Source organism: Berghia stephanieae, chromosome 7 (genome assembly GCF_034508935.2).
Source record: "Berghia stephanieae isolate SIO BIC M18660-M18661 chromosome 7, UCSD_Bste_1.3, whole genome shotgun sequence".
Classification (NCBI taxonomy): Eukaryota; Metazoa; Mollusca; class Gastropoda; order Nudibranchia; family Aeolidiidae; genus Berghia; species Berghia stephanieae.
Window position 1 is genome coordinate 40174043 of NC_088366.1, and position 25000 is coordinate 40199042.

Sequence of the window (25000 nt, forward strand, 5' to 3'; positions counted from 1 at the left end):
GTAGTAGTAGGAGGAGGAGGAGGAGGAGGAGGAGTAGCAGCAGCAGCAGTAGTAGTAGTAGTTGTAGTAGTAGTAGTAGTAGTTACATACAAATTGTGCTTTCTACCGATATTTTTTTTTTTATAAAACATGACTTTCTACTACACCAATGTTCAGTGTGTAGACAATACACATTGTTGAATTTGATAGATAACGACACAACTATCGGTTGAATTTTTTATCGCCCTTTTTATGCTTCCCCTTTGCAAACACTTGTAACGCTATATAAAATATTAAATGTAGAAACATTTAATTTTTGCGGACAGTGGAAGACGAGAATTCTGATGATCGAGACATGATTTATATAAGGGAATTAAGATATGTTCACGATTGGATTGAAATATTGAATTTACTGTTAGATTAAGTACTTTCATGGAAAGTACGTTTTTCTGATTAGTTGAATATATTCAAATATTGTCTTTCGTTAAGACTTGAAATTACTGTTTTACAAATCTGTGTGAGTGGTGAGCAAACAGAATCCTTTTTTATTTGCCGAGAAAATTGGAACGTTGATTATTCATGATGGATTCAAAAAAACAGGAAGATATTGAAGCCAGGCAACCGTTAAATGCTCCGAAATCATTTGATGCTACTGAAACCAGTCCAAGCCCAGCAATTCCCAAGGACACACATGCGGCTGCTCCTTCCACTGCATCTACGCGATTTAGCGTTAAAAAAGTCAATTCGACCCCAAGAGATTTGGACGCTGCCAATGACGCAACAGAGGATTTGAAGCCAAAACAAGAATGTGATGACGATGACCACGGAGATGAAGGTGAACGTGGAGGTAGTCGCTGTGGCGGAGCTGTGGCATTTGACGATGCAACCACCGTCGTCATTGAAGTACCGAACAGGAACGGTAAGTGGCCATGTTAAATAACACGAATGTCTGACACTCACGACATGTCTTATTGTTTGTTTTCTGTTTGAACATGGACGTTTTGCGGTCTAAGTTTCCAACCTTGATAACAGATTTGCCAGATCTGTTGTCGAAAACAAATGTAAAACTTAGAAAAATTTATGGGTACCACAGAAGACGCCATTTTTGTGGCAGAAAAAAAAAACACAACAAAACATGTGTTTTGCGTCACGCAACGAGAAAATGACATTTAAAAAAAACCCCCGTGTCATTCAATCAATGGTACTTCGGTCATCAAAAACTGACAGAGCTAAATTTGTGTAATCGAAAAGAGGAAAGTTTTCGTTGTATCACCATTATACCACTCCAACAATAAAAGGATTGGCATCAAAGATATCATAATACTATTATAAAACTTTACAGGAACGCAAATAGAACAAACGAAATTATATAAGATTTAAACCGAGTCTGTCTAAAAGACAAACATCATATCTCTATTTGTGCCAATTTGTTTTATTGTGGGTTGCCCGGTCGAGGGGTCCGAGGGGAGGGGGGGGGGGGCGTTGGTTGGGGGTACATTAAAATTTGTAAGTAATGGGAATTTAAGAGAGAAAAAATAAGCAAAATAACGAGATGGCTTGTGTTTGTTTTTTATCAGTTTTGGTTTTAGTGAGGATTGCGACAACTCAATTTGTAGAATACTCACCTCTCAAGCTATGGGAGTTAATAAAAAATATTTGGGTGGGGTGGCTTGGTTATAAGGTGTGACGAAAGTTACTTTATTTCAGTTTAGCACCTAAAGGGTAGCAATCAATTTTACTGTCCTTTCAATGTCGCAGAAAACTAGGTTAAAGTCGCACGGCACTAGACGACTTGTGTGTGTTATAGGGTTGAGGCCACTAAAAGTCACATCTGCTGGGCACAAGCGCACGATCCTGTCTAAGAGGGAAGTACCCTAATGCCAAGGAGTATAATATATACACGCATGTGCAAAAGTAACTTTACACTTGTTTTGAGTCAATTCATTTGAGTTTCTGGGTGGGGTTCCTGACCTCCCATAGTGGGCAGGGGGTACATACTGTGTCTTCTATCCCCTTCTATCTGTTTTCCAACATGCTTTCTTTGTCTTGGAAAGAGATTACTTGGTTTTGTCCTGGCCCTGGCCGGAGTCCTAGCTGGGAGGGAAACAGTCAAATGCATAGTTATTGTTTTGAGAGATGATATTTTTTCCTTGTAAATCATCTCTCTGTTATGTATTATAATATTTGTTATTTTGAATGTATAATGTAAGCATTTGAGTGTATTCCTCTTTGTTGGATTTTGTGCTTGTGTCCGGATGGGACTTATAGGTAGTCTCAAACTAAGTACATTGGTGGTATGCTCTTGGAATCTACATCTGATCCCTATTTGTTCCCAGTTCCCCGATGTCTTACTTTTTCTTGGGTGCTTTAATTGTAATCATAGAACTTTTTACTATCCCATTTTCTTCCTTTTTACTGGCGCTGATATAACCTAAATGTGTTGCAAGCGCCGTAAAACCATTAAAAACAAACAAAACAAACATTTCAGTTTAAGAGATGAAATTGGACAAACGTTGCATCACAGAATCGAGCAATTCTTAAATATATGTGATCCAAATTTTATCAACATACATGCATAAACCTAAAAGTAATGACGATCGAAAGAACACAAGCTGGGTTTCACTGCTTCGGTAAAAGAGTAAAAATTTGACTCAACAAAGTCCGTACCGCGTATGAGTTTATCACGGAGAATATGTCATTTACTGTGACGCATTCCATCCTGCTTCAAGAATGTTCCAAAGCTCGTAAGCATTCCTTGCTTGTCACTGTTATTGCCTTTTAGGTCTTATTAGGGAATCTCAGAGGTGCTCAATAAGATTAGGGTCTGGATTTACAGCATGCACTCAAAAACCAGTTTTATTCCAAGTTATTTGAGGTTGCACAGAAGACCTCTCTCTGAGGCCATCAGTTGCAATTCTTCCTTACATTGTCCAACTTGAAATTTTATTTTCCGCAGTGAGGCATAAGAGAGCGGTTGGTTGTGTGTCGATCATCATTGCCCCTCGTTACACGGGGTCAACCTCAGCCATTGGCCGTTTATCATGAATATGGCCAGATAGACGGGCTCTCTCTTCAAGGATCAGTTTCGACGTGTTTTCGCGAGTAAAATAATTGAAATGAAAGTAATTACAAGATAATTTAACAACGGTAATATATTTTCTTTTTGGTTTAAAATATCAGGTAACTCGTAAACAGTAGATGACAGTGTTCCTTCAGGGCACGTTTGTGCTAAAGGGTTCTATTTCAAGAATATAAGAACTTTCACGATTGCCCCTGTAACATTCCTTATATTTCCTTCATTGCGTCATTTCCGAAGTCGAAAAATCAAGATGTTATACAAAAATGCTCACTATCCCCGATATGACCGACAAATTCTAATATAACTAAGCATGCATATGGTTTAATCAATATTCTTTTCGGGGATATAAAATTATTGACTGTAACCCATATTTAAACAATTTGGCCCTGTACAAGGCCAGTTTTTGTTTGACTTAAAGAACAAATGGTTCGGCATGATCGAAGCAAAATCTTACGAAAATGGTATAAATGGTCCAAGTCAGCGTTATGTGGATCACCTATTTGTGCAGTGATTTTTTACAAAGAGGTTTAATTTCTAAAATTCTCTGAATTGAACACCTAAATTTCATTGAATTTGAATCATATAATTGCTATATGTTTGAAATGCCGTATCCATTAATGATTTGACTGCCCCACTTTAGAATTCGAAAAAAGAAAAAAGAAATATTGCCCGTAATGTGGATCACTCTTTGTTCCGTTTTGTGGATCTCAACTTCTTAATCATCCCTCTAGTGAGGAGACAACACTCTTGATTTTCTTTAGTAAAAAGCAAACTTGTCTAATCAGGACAAAGATAATTCAGATCCATACAAGTAAAAAAAAAAAGAAGCAGATTTGTGAATTTAATTTGAATTTCAAATGCGTGTATGTTTGTATGGTCTTTATAATTATCTACATTGCATGATAAATTTGATTTTAAATCAAGCAAATAGTTAAGTGGATGACCCCTCCTGTGTTATAACCATTGTCTCTCTATAGAAGTTTCTGGTTCAAACTCATAAGTATTTATCGACAATTTTATGGAAATTTTATCGAAATTAGCTATTAGCGCTTTCCGTTATGCCGATCACTCTTTCATTAGGTGAATCACCATTTCATTAATCTCAAGATTTTAATGTAATGACTTTTTCATTCATCCCCAATGGAAAATACCCACAAGGAAGTATATTAGCAGTTTTAATAGTTTGTAATGACCTCAAGACGTAGACTGTATATAAATAAGACCATATTGACCATATAATTATATTTTGATTCACGATTTAAACAAATAAGACGTTATTGAAAGAGAGTTGCAATTCTGTGTTATTTTTATCATCAGTATGTATGGATGTCACTGCACATAATCGTATAATTTCATTCCCCCCCCCCCCCCCACCCCATCTTTTTGTACATGTAGACATAAATGTTGAGAGTTAGGGAAATATCAAAGGAAAATATATTATTTACTTCAAATAGAAAAGGGTAAAAGATTGGAGCAGTTTACATAAAAAAGGGTGTTTACATCTTTTCAGAAATATGATAAGGAACAAAATAAGAAAAAAAAAAAAAGAGAGAGAGAGAGAGAGAGAGAGAGAGAGAGAGAGAGAGAGAGAGAGAGAGAGAGAGAGAGAGAGAGAGAGAGAGAGAGAGAGGAAAAAAGATACATTTAGGGATTCGTAGTGCCTTACAGAAAGAAAAAGAAGGAAGATTCTACACAGAGGAAAACTGAAGTTTCCTGTCCCTACAAACGTCGGAGAAGGCATTAATTATATTGCAAACTTTAAAAGTCTTTCTACTCTTCACCAACAAAACTTTAGTAGAATAATCTTCACAACCGATGAAATCAATGTTTTAATTTAAAACCATGCTATGCAAAAGAAAAAAAATTGAGAGTGCTATGTGGATCACCACAAGATTGATCCTCATATTGTTATGTGGATAACCCACCCATCCCATCCAATATGTGAACCTCATCTGAAAAATTAATTTTAAAAGCAATAGAGGTGCCTGTTCTCTTTTTGAAAATGAAAGAATAATCAATTTCTGTTTCATTTGCACCATGAGTTAGTCTTACAGCTTATTGATATTATTGAACACAAGATTATTCGAACCCTATTGCATATGATAAATTCTGATAAAGCTGGACAGGCATTGGTGATTCTTTGAAAATTAGATAGTAAAAATTTAATGACTAAGAAATTTGACGCAAAGCCGATCTTTGTGGCCATGTTTAAAATTAGATCATCGCTTTTCATGAAATTTAAACTATTTTCGTACAATTCAGTAATTTTTAAAGAAAATTTAACCAATAACATGGAATTCTAATCCTGAAGTTTGCGAAATCTGACGTTAAAATATTTGGACTCTGAAACGTTTTAATGTCTTTACGGGGTATAAGACATACGTCAAACGTATGGCTTGTATTGTAGCTTTTGAACCCGTTGAAAGCAATTTGAAGAAATGGATATTGGTATCGTGAACAAATGAATGTGGAAAAGCAAGATCTGTAAATATCTCAACGCGCAATAAAACATTAAGAACAATGGATGTAGACAACTATAGATCGCCAGATCCCAAAAACTTTAGAACAAAACGTAAAGAGTATCTGGCATCAGCGTAAGAACTATTTGACTCAAAAAATGAAAACGTAAAAATTCTAAAGTGTAATTCATCATTGTTTATGAACTGAAAGGGATTTTTAAAAATCATCAGAACTTCCAGAATTCATCAACGGAGATGATTTGCCTGAAAGGTTTTGTTAATATTTCAAAGGTAGATCGTCAGTATTCAATCCAGTATTGGGATCTGACAGCATAGTACCTATACGTATTCGGGTGAAAACTTGGCCACAGTCAATAAAGTAACAACGTCTGAAATTTCATCAATAATTTAATCATCCCCCCAAAAATCGTGTTTTCTCGACCAGGTACCGACGACATTATTGATGATGACGATGATGATAATAAATGAATAATAATACAATTAAATCTGTAAATAATTATAATTAATGAAAACAATATTATTATTATTATTATTATTATTATTATTATTATTATTATTATTATTATTATTATTATTATTATTATTATTATTATTATTATTATTATTATTATTATTATTATTACTATATTATTATCAGCATCAGCGTAATCATCAATATTGTTTTAAAATTGTTTACTTATTTACCTATCCGCATTATTTCCAGCAGCAGCAGCAGCATCAGTAGTAGTAGTAGTAGTAGTAGTAGTAGTAGTAGTAGTAGTAGTAGTAGTCGTGGTGGTGGTGGTGTTGGTAGTGGTAGTAGTAGTAGTAGTAGTAGTAGTAGTGGTAGTGGTAGTAGTAGTAGTAGTAGTAGTAGTAGTAGTAGTAGTGGTGGTGGTAGTGGTAGTAGTAGTAGTAGTAGTAGGAGTAGTAGTAGTAGTAGTAGTAGTAGTAGTAGTAGTAGTAGTAGTGGTAGTAGTGGTAGTAGTAGTAGTAGTAGTAGTAGTAGTAGTAGTAGTAGTAGTATTAGTAGTAGTAGTAGTAGTAGTAGTAGTAGTAGTAGTAGTAGTAGTAGTAGTAGTAGTAGTAGTAGTAGTAGTGGTGGTGGTGGTGGTGCTGATGAAAATGATAAAGGTTAATATGAAACACCCAAATTGTGTTAAACGAAACTGGGTTTGGACTTTTTATTACGGAAAGAAATAGGTCTCATGAGTCTTTTAACATTATGGGATAGCCTTCTTGTCATTAAAACCGTTCATGTGTTTGGGCAATACTGCCCCTTCCCCCCCCCCCTCCCCCTAAAATCGCTTCATTTCCATTCTTTGTAAGTCAATAGTACAAGTGGTATTTTATGTTGTTTTATGTGTTTATTTATTCCAGGAGACAATGTCAATCAAAACAAAGACCATCTACCCCTTGCTGACAACGAGGAATCGATTGTCGGAAATATGGCTCTCTATGAGGTATGGTCACACAAATACACACCTGCACATGGTGATGATTCTTCTTCTTCTTCTTCTTCTTCTTCTTCTTCTTCTTATTATTATTATTATTATTATTATTATTATTATTATTATTATTATTATTATTATTATTATTATTATTATTTTTATTATTATTATTATTATTATTATTATTATTATTATTATTATTATTATTATTATCAGGATTGTAGTGTAGATTGTGATGATGACAGCATGTGCAACTGTGTCTCTTGACACTATCCTCCTTAATTACGGACCATTCAAGCAGGACTTCATTCCGTTAGCGCAATAGAGCGAGGTCAATGTTCAAAGTGGTATCTAGGTAATATGTCAAGTGTTGATGATCGGAGACATACATTTCTCATACGTCCATGTACACATTTTCGAGTCAAGGAAGTACAATTTAACTGAATCAAAATTTGAAAGTTTCATCCTTTCTGTTGCACAACTTTGTCATCTGATCCCTAACAGAACTGGGGAGAACTTAATGTGTTCCATAGAAACTATTGACGAACATTTACGAGTATCGGATGACGCTTCACAACTGAGATCTTGAAATTTAAATCATTTATAGCCTGTCCATTTCGAATGTCATCCGTTCAAGGCGCCTCTAGAAGCCTTGGTTGCTGATATAGGAACCACTGGTTTTGTAGAGGTTTGATCTAGTGTGGTTTTGTTGTAAATAGACTTATATTCTTACATTTACAACTCCTTTGTTTTATTCTGGACTTTTATATATGGCCCACCGTCTCATCGCAATATTATGTCAGGAAAAACTTGGTACTGGAAATTGAATTCACAGAAACGAATATGAAACTGGAGCTTATTTCGATTCATTATTGTTGAGGATAAATACAATAATAATTTCCGATTTCTTAAATTGCAAAAGCTCAAAGTTCGTTTTACTTATCATTCTGATTAAAAATTCTCATTTCAGGATCAAATTCATCCTGACATAATTTCATTGTGAGACCTTGGTCCACAGCTGTAATTCAATTTATGTAATGTACAAAGAATTTCTCTAAAAAGGTAAAATGTAAGGTCTTGATTCGTTACGATAGGCTAAAGTACCTGACTTAATCTGTCTCAAATAATGTATCTCTCAATTCCCAGGATGACCTTACCAGACAGGGACGAATATCCCACATCCTCAATCGCATCACAGCCTATCAGGCTGGTATCGCCCCAAATGTCAGTGACGTTGAGCAAGGCAAAGGAAAACCCGTAAGTGGTAGTGACAATATGAACTGTGTTTGGTGTGTTTGGAAAAGAACATGGGGTCAGTCTTAAAATTTGCTTTTTCTGTCATTTATATCTAAAATTTATGATTTATGGAGAATTACGCGGTTGACAAACGAAAAAGTGGGTCAACATTTAGTCACCTCCAACTCTTCACTCTCTACCCGGTCAACGGAAGTCCTACAGTCTTACAAATCGAGTTCTGATAATAGGTTAAAAGATTGACTTCTCTGTTGTTCCTTTTTTCTTTCCTTTGCCAATGTCTAAATTGACCAATGATTCTCGAAACAAATTTCTTCTCACAAACTATCCGGGTCAATTTCGATACCATAAACAATTTTCACTTTCTAAACCTTATTATATTTTTGAAGATTCCATGCTGATTCAAAATAAAATATCCATTTTAATCACAACTGAACAACCGTAACCAAAAAGACGAAGAAACAATGTTATCACCGTTATCTTATGTTAGCTACATTATTGTTTGCACAATTTCGGACCTTTAGTCTTACTTAAGGGAACGAGGTCTAACATCAGAAAAAATGAATAGTCAGTTGTACCTGCAGGAGGAAAGGGATCCACTAATCCTATTAAAGCTATTCCCAGTTTGCCCTAATGGACGCATAGAATACTTTATCATATATTTGGAATCTATTCGAAATATATATTTTATTCATCGGTTGACAATGTAAAAGTAGGATGCAAAAATAAAAGCGTCCTGACATCCTAGGTTCATAGTTATAGAACTTGATATATGTATGATAATGATGATGATTCTTCTTCTTCTTCTTCTTCTTCTTCTTCTTCTTCTTCTTCTTCTTCTTATTATTATTATTATTATTATTATATTATTATTTTATTTATTATTATTATTATTATTATTATTATTATTATTATTATTATTATTATTATTTTATTATTATTATATTGTTTTTTTTTTTTTTTTTTTTTAATTTATTTATTTATTTTTTAAATCGAAAAATCCAATTTCCTTTTTGAGGGTTGTGGAAGTCAACAGATCGTTTCACAGGCCTGTAAATCTTCCGACAATTGTCGGAAATAAAAGCTGTTTTGCTAGACCATTGGTTTTTTCAGGTTGACAAACTCCGATCCTCCGCTCTCTTTGTTTCCGTTTGAAAGTCAACCGGAACGATGAATGCGAAATAAATGCATACTATTATTTGAAATATATATTTTCCTTCGAAAGGTGCTTGACTGCTCACTGCGGAAGTTTTCTTTCCTCACGACTGTGACTATTTAATTTTTTCTCTTTTTCCTCCTTCACACACGACCGCACCTCTTTTTCTTCTTCTTCTTCTTCTTCTTCTTCTTCTTCTTCTTCTTCTTCTTCTTCTTCTTCTTCTTCTTCTTCTTCTTCTTCTTCTTCTTCTTCTTCTTCTTCTTCTTCTTTTCTTCTTCTTCTTCTTCTTCTTCTTCTTCTTCTTTCTTCTTCTTCTTCTTCTTCTTCTTCTTCTTCTTCTTCTTTCTTATTCTTCTTCTTTTGTAAGAATTAATCTAAATTAACGATAGAATCGGCTTTAAAAAAATTTAACACAAACAGGAGCGAAGAAGCATGTCAAGCACTAGAACATCCTTCAAAAAGATAGGAATTTTTCTCTTCCTTTCATTTTACAACGAACTCAGACCTGGGACCAGAAATGTGTGTACTCTCTCAAATTATTGGAAATAAGGACCTACTTTATATTATAAACGAGTATTATAAATAAGTTGGGGAAAGTGACATGATTTGACTAGTCGTGAATTCACGTGCCATACCTGTGTTGTGTTATTAATTAATCCATATTTTTGTCCTGTTGGTCTATTTTCGCGTGTTCAAAAAGTTCTGACAATTTTCTCACCAACCATTTACAGGCCTGGTTGCAGTTAGTTTATTCTGTAACAAATGAGAGAACAACATTTCGATAGGTGTGGTTTAAATCTTATTTCGAATCAAATTTTGGAATGACTACATCCATTTTTTTCGAGAAATGTTTTGATTATTCCTATCGAGTCTTTATATTATTTAGTTTGTTTTTCAAACTCTCTTCGTAATTTTAAAAATATCATTTGTAAGTTAAGGGTTATATTTGATATGAAGCTAATATGATTTACACGAAGTGTGTTTTTGTCTTAATATCGTTTTAACTCTTTCTCTTAGTCCTATATATCTCTTTGTTATCCTACGTCTGATTAATGAAACTGATACAATTTCACTAGATCCTTCTAGAATTCTGTAGTAATGGGCATGGTTTTTTTTCTTTTTTTGCATGAGTACTTTTATGCATGATGCTTTATTCAATGATTTCTTTTTATTATAATATATTATATATATATATATTATATATATATATATATATATATATATAATATATATATAATTTTCATAATTACGTATAAAATATACTGTAAAATCTCGATTTTTAAATTTATTTATCAAATTTTTGAGTTTTATTATCCATTCCCTCGTTTTGCTACTGTTAACGGATATGTTCTGTTAGATCTTTGTTTTTTTGCTATCGCGCACCTATATGATATTACTTCGTAAGATAATTTCGTATATTTATGTACATTATTGAATAGTAATATGAGTTATTCATCATCACTTCAATAGGCCTTTCTCACTACTTTCAGTGCCAAAGCGTCGTACTCCTCCCGTTGAAGATTGAGCGTTGGTAAAAAACCTTCCTATTATTTGTTTTACCAATCTTGCGCCTAGAGATGACCCTTTACGGTTAGGTTCTTTCAGTGTCAAATACCCGTTTGGACAGCCCGGATTTCATGGGGAAATGAACTCTAAAATTGAAGAGTATAGAATAACTTTAATCATTATTTTTTCCAGGTGAGGTCATACTGATAACTACGTTTAGAAACATTCCTAATTTCTTTGTGGAATGACTGGATTTTGTACAAGTGGAGATGGATTTCCTGATTAATTTTGATTGGATACCTTGCGATCTAATAATTTATTGCAAAAGCCTAAGGTGCTTCCAAATATGATGTTCGTGGAGTGTATCTATTTTTACCATTGGAAAAAAGCGTTAAAGTTTTCTGAATTGAGAAGTTTTTAACTCAGATCATATCTTTAAAATTCCCGCAATGTCAATCTTGTCTTATGATTTCTTCAATTGCTTGAAACGATCTGCTGTGCCTTTTCTTCGAAGTTATGTCCAATTGCTCATAGGAAACATTACGAAAATGAAGAACGTGAGAATGCAATCAACTCCGGATGCAGATAGGTCAAATAATGATCACTCAAGAGGCAGTTATCGAAATTCGACTCCAGACTAGTGCTGATATTTTATCTGAATGCCGATGCATTTATTTTAAGAATTACCAGTACTTTGATAGGGCAAGTTGCTATTAAGCAGCACACATATTCAAAACCAGGAATATTTTTAGCTTTTTAGATGCATCAAATTGGTTAAATAACGTATTGGAGTTGAATTCTCTTTGACAAGTTTCAGTGAAGTCCATCTTAAAATCGTTGGAAAAGATTCAGTGTATGGTGCACTCATAATTTCTGGGATATTATGGCAAATAAGAATTATGTTTAAAATTTAATAAAGAGCAAGCAGGTTTTATAAGCAAGGGTTCTTTTCGTATCTGTATTATATGAAGCCCATGTATTCCCCTAATATCAGAATTCTATAACTTATATCAGATAAAAGAGTATTGATTTTATCATTGATTTTTTTTCTAATGTTTCATATGTATTGACCCTCTGTTTTGAAATACTAGTAGATGAGTTAAAGGTTTTTAGCTTTTCGTTCTGTTTTTTCCTAAATTGTATAAAAAAATAAATAAAAAGATTGATGCATATTAACGATAATTTTTTGAGGTATGAATTGACAACAGACTGCTTTTTTAATTTATTGCTAATTTTTGTTATATTTATATTCCTCATATATGATTCGGTTTAAGATCACTTCATTTATAGGCCTTTCTAATACTTTATCGTCGATACCCCCCCCCCCCCCTTAAAAATATAACATTTTAAAAAACCTTCCTTTTATTTTGTATTGTTCCCATATTTAGCGCCTATAGAGATACCCTTTAACGGTTAGGTTCCATTTTCAGACCTGTCAACTATCCCTTATTGTCTGGGACAGTCCCGGATTTCAATTTTGGGGAAAAGAGAACAAAAATTAAAGAAAAAGAAAAATTTTAATGCGATTTTTTTCTACGACGTCGGGCATTTTCCTGCGTGTAGGTTTTAGACAACTGCAATGTGATGTTGGGGAAACACGGGGGCATTTGTACAATGTTGCAGAGTGACTTTCCTGAATTAATTTTGATTGGATACCTCTGCCATCTAATAAATTTATATGCCAAAAAAGCTGCTAAGGTGCTGTCTGCAAATATTGAAGAAATTCTCGTGGACGTGTTTTATTTTTTTAAACATTGTGAGAAAAAGCAGTTAAAGTTTTCTGAATTAGAATGTTTTTATAACTCAGAAGTCAAGAAAGTGTTAAAACATTGCCCCACACGATGACTCTCCCTCTCACCATGCCTTAAAAGACTCCTAGAGCTGTGGCAGCCTCTCTTGAAATATGTCGCAATGCTGCATAAGGAAACATTAGAAAAGAGAGAGGAAGAAAAGTAAGAAGAAGCAATCAGTGGAAGACACCAGGATAGCAGCATGGTTCAAAGAAAATGGAGTCACTCAAGAGCAAGAGTTTGAAAATTCGAACACAAGACTGAGTAGGCTGCATATTTTTTATCTTATCTACTATGCATTTATTTTTAGAATTGTACCAGTCTTTGAAAGGGCAACTGTTGCTATTTAAGCAGCAGCACCCATGATTGCAAAGACCAGGGCAATATTGTTAGGCCTTTTTCAGAGACATCAAACAAGATTAATAAGGCCTTCGGTCATCTGGTAGTGTGAAAGTGACATTCTGAAAGTTGATTATACTTTGGAAAAGAATCAGCTGTTGGACAAAGAGCTAGATCTAGGGAGTTTTGCAAATGATTTGTTGAAAAATCTTAATAGCAAGAGCAGAGCAGGTCTTTAATAATGCAAGGGGTTTCTTCATCAAAGCTCTGTATTATATGAAGACCAGCTTCCCCCTCAAATCAGACATCCTGCTAACCTTGATATCAGTAAAAGGGAAGAGTGGGAGTTTAGCTCATTGACCTTCTTTTCTTCGAAGTTCAAGGTATTGACCCTGTGTTATGAAGATACTCTCAGAGATGAGTTAAAGGATTTTTAGGACTTTTCGTTCACCCCTGAAATTGAAAAAAAAAAAAAAAAGAAACAAGGATTGATGCCAATTTAACGATAATTTCTGCTTTGAGGAGTGACATTGACAACAGACTGCTGTTTCTTAATCTTTGCAAATTATTGTTAGTGCTTTGTATTCCTCATAGCAATGCAGATTCGGAGAGAATTTTCAGTGTAGTCAGAAGTAGAAGTTTTGAGAAGATGCAAGAAGACAACAAGAGAGCATCTTCTTGCTTCCTCTCACAACGAATTAATCCCCCGATTTTAAATAGATATCTTTTGACATCTTAATTTACATAAATACTTGTAAGTATTTAAGATTCCATTGTCTTCTTCTTCTTCTTCTTCTTCTTCTTCTTCTTCTTCTTCTTCTTCTTCTTCTTCTTCTTCTTCTTCTTCTTCTTCTTCTTCTTCTTCTTCTTCTTCTTCTTCTTCTTCTTCTCTTCTTCTTCTTCTTCTTCTTCTTCTTCTTCTTCTTCTTCTTTCTTCTTCTTCTTTCTTCTTCTTCTTCTTCTTCTTCTTCTTCTTCTTCTTCTTTCTTCTTCTCTCTTCTTCTTCTTCTTCTTCTTCTTCTTCTTCTCTTCTATCTCTTTTTACTTCTTCTTCTCTTCTTCCTCTCTTCTTCTTCTACTACTACTACTACTACTACTACTACTACTACTACTACTACTACTACTACTACTACTACTACTACTACTACTACTACTACTACTACTACTACTACTACTTTTTCTTTTCTTCTTTTTTTCTCCTATTTGTTCGGTAGCCTGTAATTTCCAAGCATTATATATAAGAATGCAAATGTTTAGTCAAGTTATATGTCTTCTGTTTACTTGGACCGCAAACGCTGTTGACCACAGCATTAAGGCGCAATCGCAGTAGGGTGTCCCTGCTTCCATTTTCCAAAGTTTGGCAGATCTGCATTTTACTCTCGCTCAATTCGATAATTTATCCGATTATTTCCTTATAAGTACCCACAACTTCTCATCAAAAGAGCAATCACATAATGAAACCCAAGTCGCATTGTTGTCACTGTTCTTTTGGTTTGTGGCTATATTTAGTTACATGCTCGATAAGGTTTGTGGTTGTATTTGGATACATGCTCGAAGAACTCATTGGCTATATTTAGATTCGTGTTCGATGAGGTATGTGGTTATATTTAGATGAATGTTTGGTGAGGTTTGTGGTTATATTTCTATAATTGTTTGATGATGTTTGTGATTTTATCTAAACAAATGTTAGGTGAGGTTTGTCGTTATATTAAATAGACATTTAGTGAGTTATGTGGTTGTATTTATATAAATGTTCAGAGAAAACCTGACCCCCGCCGTTTAAGGGCTCAAATGATAAATACTCTATCTAGTTTGTAAATTGAGTTTTAAAAACTGCCTTTTTTATTTACACCGTTACCTTCACACTTTGTACTGAAATTTATGTCTGTTATGTCTAACAGTTGTAAGATTTAAATATTTGTTTAAGGATAACGGAGAAAGTGAATAAAGACAAAGAGAATTGATTGATTGCTCGATTTGAAAATCACAATATTTTATTTTCTTGAAAATTTGTGGCTTGTTTTCACAATTCTTATACGTAATTATATATTCTTGCATGTTTTGTTATTAACTCACGTTCGTCTTATTATTTCCGCTACTATTAAACTAATTGGACTGGGACCTTAGTTTTTAAAACTAAACTTTTATCTTTATAATGTAAATGAAAGAACTATAAATAGTGGTTTATTCTTTATCATTAATTAAACATGTATTATACTGAGCGATAGATGTAGCTTATACAGTGGTGCCAAAACTCCGGTTTCACCGGAAAAAACTCCGGTCTGGAGCAAAAAATTCCGGGCTCCGGGCAACTTCAATTTGTTCCAAGGATACACCCCCCCCCCCCTTTCCAATAGTATTACAACCACCATCACTACCACTACTACTACAACCACATCATCATTACTACCACTACTACTACAACCATCACCACCACCACATCATCATCAGTACCACAGCTACTACTGCAACCACCACCACCACATCTTCATCAGTACCACAACTACTACTGCAACCACCACCAGCACATCATCATCATCACTACCACAACTACCATCACCATTACATTCACCACCACCACATCATCATCATACCACTACTAACAACCCACCACACATCATCATCACTACCACTAACCAACCACCACCACATCATCATCACTACCACTACTACTACAACCACCAGCATCACATCATCACTACCACTACTACTACAACCACAACTACCACATCATCATCACGACCTCTACTACTACAACCACCAGATCACATCATTGCTACCACTACTACTACAACCACCATAACCACATCATCAATACTGCTACTACTGCAACCACCACCACCACCACATCATCACTACCACTACTATTGCAGCCACCACCACCACATCATCATCACTGCATACTACCACTACTACTACAACCACCACCACCACATTATCACTACTACTCCTACTACAATACCACCACCACCACCACCACATCATCATTACCACTACTACTACAACCACCACCACCACATCATCATCATCACTACCACTAATACTTCTACAACCACCACCACATCATCATCACTACCATTACTACTACAACCACCACTACAACATCATCATCACTCCCATTTGTACCTCAACCACCAGCACCACCACATCATCATCACTCCACCACTACTACAACCACCACCACATCATCATCACTCCACCACTACTACAACCACCACCACATCATCATCACTCCACCACTACTACAACCACCACCACATCATCATCAATACCACCACTACTACAACCACCATCACAACCACATCATCATCACTACCCACTACTACAAGCACCACCACCACCTCATCTTCATCACTACCACAATACTACTACAACCACCACCACCACCACATCATCATCACTACCACTGCTACTACAACCACCACATCATCACTACCACTACTACTACAACCACCACAACCACATCGTCATCACTACTACTACTACTACTACTACTACTACTACTACTACTACTACTACTACTACTACTACTACTACTGCTACTACTACTACTACTACTACTACTACTACTACTACTACTACTACTACTACCACTATACTACTACTATACTACTACTACTACTACTACTACTACTACTATACTACTACTACTACTATATACTACTACTACTACTACTACAACCACATCATCATTACTACCACTACTACTACAACCATCACCACCACCACATCATCATCAGTACCACAGCTACTACTGCAACCACCACCACCAATCTTCATCAGTACACAATACTACTGCAACCACCCCACACACATCATCATCATCACTACCACAACACCATCACATTACATTACACCACCACCATCATCACTATCACTCACTACTACAACCACCACCACCACCACATCATCATCACTACCACTACTACCACAACCACCACCACCACATCATCATCACTACCACTACTACTACAACCACCAGCATCACATCATCACTACCACTACTACTACAACCACAACTACCACATCATCATCACGACCTCTACTACTACAACACCAGCATCACATCATTGCTACCACTACTACTACAACCACCATAACCACATCATCAATACTGCTACTACTGCAACCACCACCACCACCACATCATCACTACCACTACTATTGCAGCACCACCACCACATCATCATCACTGCAACTACCACTACTACTACAACCACACCACCACATTATCACTACTACTCCTACTACAATACACCACCACCACCACCACATCATCATTACCACTACTACTACAACACCACCACCACATCATCATCATCACTACCACTAATACTTCTACAACAACCACCACAAACATCATCACTACCATTACTACTACAACCACCACTACAACATCATCATCACTCCATTTGTACCTCAACCACCAGCACCACCACATCATCATCACTCCACCACTACTACAACCACCACAATATCATCATCACCACCACTACTACAACCACCACCACATCATCATCACTCCACACTACTACAACCACCACCACATCATCATCAATACCACCACTACTACAACCACCATCACAACCACATCATCATCACTACCACATACTACAAGCACCACCACCACCTCATCTTCATCACTACCACAACTACTACTACACACCACCACCACCACATCATCATCACTACCACTGCTACTACAACCACCACATCATCACTACCACTACTACTACAACCACCACAACCACATCGTCATCACTACTACTACTACTACTACTACTACTATACTACTACTACTACTACTACTACTAACTACTACTACTACTACTACTACTACTACTACTACTACTACTACTACTACTATTACTACCACTACTACTACTACTACCACACTACTACTACTACTACTACTACTACTACTACTACATACTACTACTATACTACTACTACTACTAACTACTACTACTACTACTACTACAACCACTACAACATCATCATCACTACCACTACTAATACAACCACCAGCACCACATCATCATCACGACCAGTACTAATACAACGACTACATCTACAACCACCACCACATCATCATTACCAGTACTACTGCTACAACACACCACATCATCACTACCACTACTACTACAACCACCACTGCCACATCATCATCACTACCATTTGTACTACAACCACCATCACCACCACATCAACATCACTACCACCACTACTACAACCACCACCACGTCATTATCATCACGACCAAAACTATTACAACCACTATACCTCCACCACATCATCATCACTACCAATACTACTTCAACCACCACACCACCACCATATAATCATCAATACCACTAACAACAACCACTATCACATCTTCATCATCACTACCACTATTACTACAACCACCAACGCCACATCATCCTCACTACCACCAGTACTACAATCTCTACCATTAGGTTTTGGCACTTTACTTCATTTGAAATAAGGAAACTTTGGGATTGTATTTGGCAATGTGTTTATGTATCATAAAATAATTCGGGAGGATGCGCAAATTTCATAAATTGAGTTATGTATTCAGTGGTGTAGACCACATCTTTCGGATCATTTACCACTGTAAATTTTATTTCTATGTCTAACAGAACCCAAGTTATGAATTGCTATGGGAAACACTGAGTGCAGAGAAAATTGAGTTTAAACTTTTCCCTTTTATTTCTTACTGAAATAGCATGATATTCATCAACAGATACTGCATTTTTTACATTATCAGATAGAATAGACACCCTAGGTGAAATGTAATAAATAACAATGTGAAATTGAATATAAGCTTCAATTTAATATATGAAAACCAGTGATGCCAAAACTCCGGTTTCACCGGAAAAAACTCCGGTCTGGAGCAAAAAATTCCGGGCTCCGGGCAACTTCTGTCAAATTCCGGTGAGGTCAATTTGTTCCAAGGATACCCCCCCCCCCCCTTTCCAATAGTATTACAACCATCATCACTACCACTACTACTACAACCACATCATCATTACTACCACTACTACTACAACCATCACCACCACCACATCATCATCAGTACCACAGCTACTACTGCAACCACCACCACCACATCTTCATCAGTACCACAACTACTACTGCAACCACCACCAGCACATCATCATCATCACTACTGGGTGGGGATCCTGACCTCCCATAGCGGGCAGGGAGGTACATACTGTGTCTTCTATCCCCTTATATCTGTTTTCCAACATGCTTTCTGTCTTTGTCTTGGAATGAGATTACTTAGTTTTTTTCCTGGCCCTGGTCGGAGTCCTGGCTGGGAGGGAAACAGTCGAATGCATAGTTATTGTTTTGGGAGATGATATTTTTTTCCTTTTGGAATCTACATCTGATCCTTATTTGTTCCCAGTTCCCCTATGTCTTACTTTTTCTTGGGTGCTTTAATTGTAATTCTAGAACTTTTTACTATCCCAATTTCTTCCTTTTTACTGGCGCTGATATAACCTAAATGTGTTGCAAGCGCCGTAAAACCCTTAAAAACAAAACAAAAATCATCATCACTACCACAACTACCATCACCATTACATTCACCACCACCACATCATCATCACTACCACTACTACTACAACCACCACCACCACATCATCATCACTACCACTACTACCACAACCACCACCACCACATCATCATCACTACCACTACTACTACAACCACCAGCATCACATCATCACTACCACTACTACTACAACCACAACTACCACATCATCATCACGACCTCTACTACTACAACCACCAGCATCACATCATTCCTACCACTACTACTACAACCACCATAACCACATCATCAATACTGCTACTACTGCAACCACCACCACCACCACATCATCACTACCACTACTATTGCAGCCACCACCACCACATCATCATCACTGCAACTACCACTACTACTACAACCACCACCACCACATTATCACTACCACTCCTACTACAATACCACCACCACCACCACCACATCATCATTACCACTACTACTACAACCACCACCACCACATCATCATCATCACTACCACTAATACTTCTACAACCACCACCACATCATCATCACTACCATTACTACTACAACCACCACTACAACATCATCATCACTCCCATTTGTACCTCAACCACCACCACCACCACATCTTCATCAGTACCACAACTACTACTGCAACCACCCCACCAGCACATCATCATCATCACTACCACAACTACCATCACCATTACATTCACCACCACCACATCATCATCACTACCACTACTACTACAACCACCACCACCACATCATCATCACTACCACTACTACCACAACCACCACCACCACATCATCATCACTACCACTACTACTACAACCACCAGCATCACATCATCACTACCACTACTACTACAACCACAACTACCACATCATCATCACGACCTCTACTACTACAACCACCAGCATCACATCATTGCTACCACTACTACTACAACCACCATAACCACATCATCAATACTGCTACTACTGCAACCACCACCACCACCACATCATCACTACCACTACTATTGCAGCCACCACCACCACATCATCATCACTGCAACTACCACTACTACTACAACCACCACCACCACATTATCACTACTACTCCTACTACAATACCACCACCACCACCACCACATCATCATTACCACTACTACTACAACCACCACCACCACATCATCATCATCACTACCACTAATACTTCTACAACAACCACCAAAACATCATCACTACCATTACTACTACAACCACCACTACAACATCATCATCACTCCCATTTGTACCTCAACCACCAGCACCACCACATCATCATCACTCCACCACTACTACAACCACCACCACATCATCATCACTCCACCACTACTACAACCACCACCACATCATCATCACTCCACCACTACTACAACCACCACCACATCATCATCAATACCACCACTACTACAACCACCATCACAACCACATCATCATCACTACCACCACTACTACAAGCACCACCACCACCTCATCTTCATCACTACCACAACTACTACTACAACCACCACCACCACCACATCATCATCACTACCACTGCTACTACAACCACCACATCATCACTACCACTACTACTACAACCACCACAACCACATCGTCATCACTACTACTACTACTACTACTACTACTACTACTACTACTACTACTACATACTACTACTACTACTACTACTACTACTACTACTACTGCTACTACTACTACTACTACTACTACTATTACTACCACTACTACTACTACTACCACTACTACTACTACTACTACTACTACTACTACTACTACTACTACTACTACTACTACTACTATACTACTACTACTACAACCACTACAACATCATCATCACTACCACTACTAATACAACCACCAGCACCACATCATCATCACGACCAGTACTAATACAACGACTACATCTACAACCACCACCACATCATCATTACCAGTACTACTGCTACAACCACCACCACATCATCACTACCACTACTACTACAACCACCACTGCCACATCATCATCACTACCATTTGTACTACAACCACCATCACCACCACATCAACATCACTACCACCACTACTACAACCACCACCACGTCATTATCATCACGACCAAAACTATTACAACCACTATACCTCCACCACATCATCATCACTACCAATACTACTTCAACCACCACCACCACCACCATATCATCATCAATACCACTAACAACAACCACTATCACATCTTCATCATCACTACCACTATTACTACAACCACCAACGCCACATCATCCTCACTACCACCAGTACTACAATCTCTACCATTAGGTTTTGGCACTTTACTTCATTTGAAATAAGGAAACTTTGGGATTGTATTTGGCAATGTGTTTATGTATCATAAAATAATTCGGGAGGATGCGCAAATTTCATAAATTGAGTTATGTATTCAGTGGTGTAGACCACATCTTTCGGATCATTTACCACTGTAAATTTTATTTCTATGTCTAACAGAACCCAAGTTATGAATTGCTATGGGAAACACTGAGTGCAGAGAAAATTGAGTTTAAACTTTTCCCTTTTATTTCTTACTGAAATAGCATGATATTCATCAACAGATACTGCATTTTTTACATTATCAGATAGAATAGACACCCTAGGTGAAATGTAATAAATAACAATGTGAAATTGAATATAAGCTTCAATTTAATATATGAAAACCAGTGATGCCAAAACTCCGGTTTCACCGGAAAAAACTCCGGTCTGGAGCAAAAAATTCCGGGCCCCGGGAAACCTCGTTCAAATTCCGGTGGGGGCAATTTTTTCCAAGGATACCCCCCCCCCCCCCCTTTCCAATAGTATTACAACCATCATCACTACCACTACTACTACAACCACATCATCATTACTACCACTACTACTACAACCATCACCACCACCACATCATCATCAGTACCACAGCTACTACTGCAACCACCACCACCACATCTTCATCAGTACCACAACTACTACTGCAACCACCACCAGCACATCATCATCATCACTACTGGGTGGGGATCCTGACCTCCCATAGCGGGCAGGGAGGTACATACTGTGTCTTCTATCCCCTTATATCTGTTTTCCAACATGCTTTCTGTCTTTGTCTTGGAATGAGATTACTTAGTTTTTTTCCTGGCCCTGGTCGGAGTCCTGGCTGGGAGGGAAACAGTCGAATGCATAGTTATTGTTTTGGGAGATGATATTTTTTCTTGTAAATACCTCTGTTATGTTTAGTACATATTATATATATGATGGTAACATTGAGTGTATTCCTCTAGTTGGGACTGTGCTTTTTCTGATGGACTTTTAGATGATCTCAACTAGTACATTGTGGTATGCTCTGGAATCTACATTGATCTTATTTGTTCAAGTTCCCTATGTCTTACTTTTCTTGATGCTTTAATTGTAATTCTAGAACTTTTTACTATCCCAATTTCTTCCTTTTTACTGGCGCTGATATAACCTAAATGTGTTGCAAGCGCCGTAAAACCCTTAAAAACAAAACAAAAATCATCATCACTACCACAACTACCATCACCATTACATTCACCACCACCACATCATCATCACTACCACTACTACTACAACCACCACCACCACATCATCATCACTACCACTACTACCACAACCACCACCACCACATCATCATCACTACCACTACTACTACAACCACCAGCATCACATCATCACTACCACTCACTACTACTACAACCACAACTACCACATCATCATCACGACCTCTACTACTACAACCACCAGCATCACATCATTGCTACCACTACTACTACAACCACCATAACCACATCATCAATACTGCTACTACTGCAACCACCACCACACCACCACATCATCACTACCACTACTATTGCAGCCACCACCACCACATCATCATCACTGCAACTACCACTACTACTACAACCACCACCACCACATTATCACTACCACTCCTACTACAATACCACCACCACCACCACCACATCATCATTACCACTACTACTACAACCACCACCACCACATCATCATCATCACTACCACTAATACTTCTGCAACCACCACCACATCATCATCACTACCATTACTACTACAACCACCACTACAACATCATCATCACTCCCATTTGTACCTCACCACCAGCACCACCACATCATCATCACTCCACCACTACTACAACCACCACCACATCATCATCACTCCACCACTACTACAACCACCACCACATCATCATCACTCCACCACTACTACAACCACCACCACATCATCATCAATACCACCACTACTACAACCACCATCACAACCACATCATCATCACTACCACCACTACTACAAGCACCACCACCACCTCATCTTCATCACTACCACAACTACTACTACAACCACCACTACATCATCATCACTACCTCTGCTACTACAACCACCACATCATCACTACCACTACTACTACAACCACCACAACCACATCGTCATCACTACTACTACTACTACTACTACTACTACTACTACTACTACTACTACTACTACTACTACTACTACTACTACTACTACTACTACTGCTGCTGCTACTACTACTATTACTACTACTACTGCTACTACTACTACTACTACTACTACTACTACTACTACTACTACTAACTACCACTACTACTACTGCTACTACTACTACTACTACTACTACTACTACTACTACTACTACTATACTACTACTACTACTACTACTACTAACAACCACTACAACATCATCATCACTACCACTACTAATACAACCACCAGCACCACATCATCATCACGACCAGTACTAATACAACGACTACATCTACAACCACCACCACATCATCATTACCACTACTACTGCTACAACCACCACCACATCATCACTACCACTACTACTACAACCACCACTGCCACATCATCATCACTACCATTTGTACTACAACCACCACCACCACCACATCAACATCACTACCACCACTACTACAACCACCACTACGTCATTATCATCACGACCAAAACTATTACAACCACATCGTCATCACTACTACTACTACTACTACTACTACTACTACTACTACTACTACTACTACTACTACTACTACTACTACTACTACTACTACTACTACTACTACTACTACTACTACTACCACTACTACTACTACTACCACTACTACTACTACTACTACTACTACTACTACTACTACTACTACTACTACTACTACTACTACTACTACTACTACTACTACTACTACTACTACTACTACTACTACTACTACTACTACTATTACTACAACCACTACAACATCATCATCATTACCACTACTAATACAACCACCAGCACCACATCATCATCACGACCAGTACTACTACAACGACTACATCTACAACCACCACAACATCATCA

At 37.1% G+C, this 25000-nt stretch overlaps 1 protein-coding gene across 39 annotated transcripts in view; it reads left to right on the forward strand.

Annotated features, from left to right (window-relative positions):
* The window catches only part of LOC144977224 (solute carrier family 12 member 4-like), a 199050-nt gene that overhangs the window by 109796 nt on the left and 64254 nt on the right, over positions 1 to 25000 (forward strand). For 7 of the 39 annotated variants that reach the window (XM_078922192.1, XM_078922188.1, XM_078922183.1 and 4 more), the window contains exons 2-4: positions 283 to 898; positions 6898 to 6980; positions 8115 to 8225. In XM_078922192.1, the coding sequence (XP_078778318.1) occupies positions 559 to 898; positions 6898 to 6980; positions 8115 to 8225 (534 nt within the window). In that variant the 5' untranslated portion in view covers positions 283 to 558. Of the gene's footprint in view, positions 1 to 156; positions 899 to 6897; positions 6981 to 8114; positions 8233 to 25000 lie in introns of those variants that run through there. The other 32 variants (XM_078922202.1, XM_078922197.1, XM_078922198.1 and 29 more) reach the window with 9 other exon arrangements.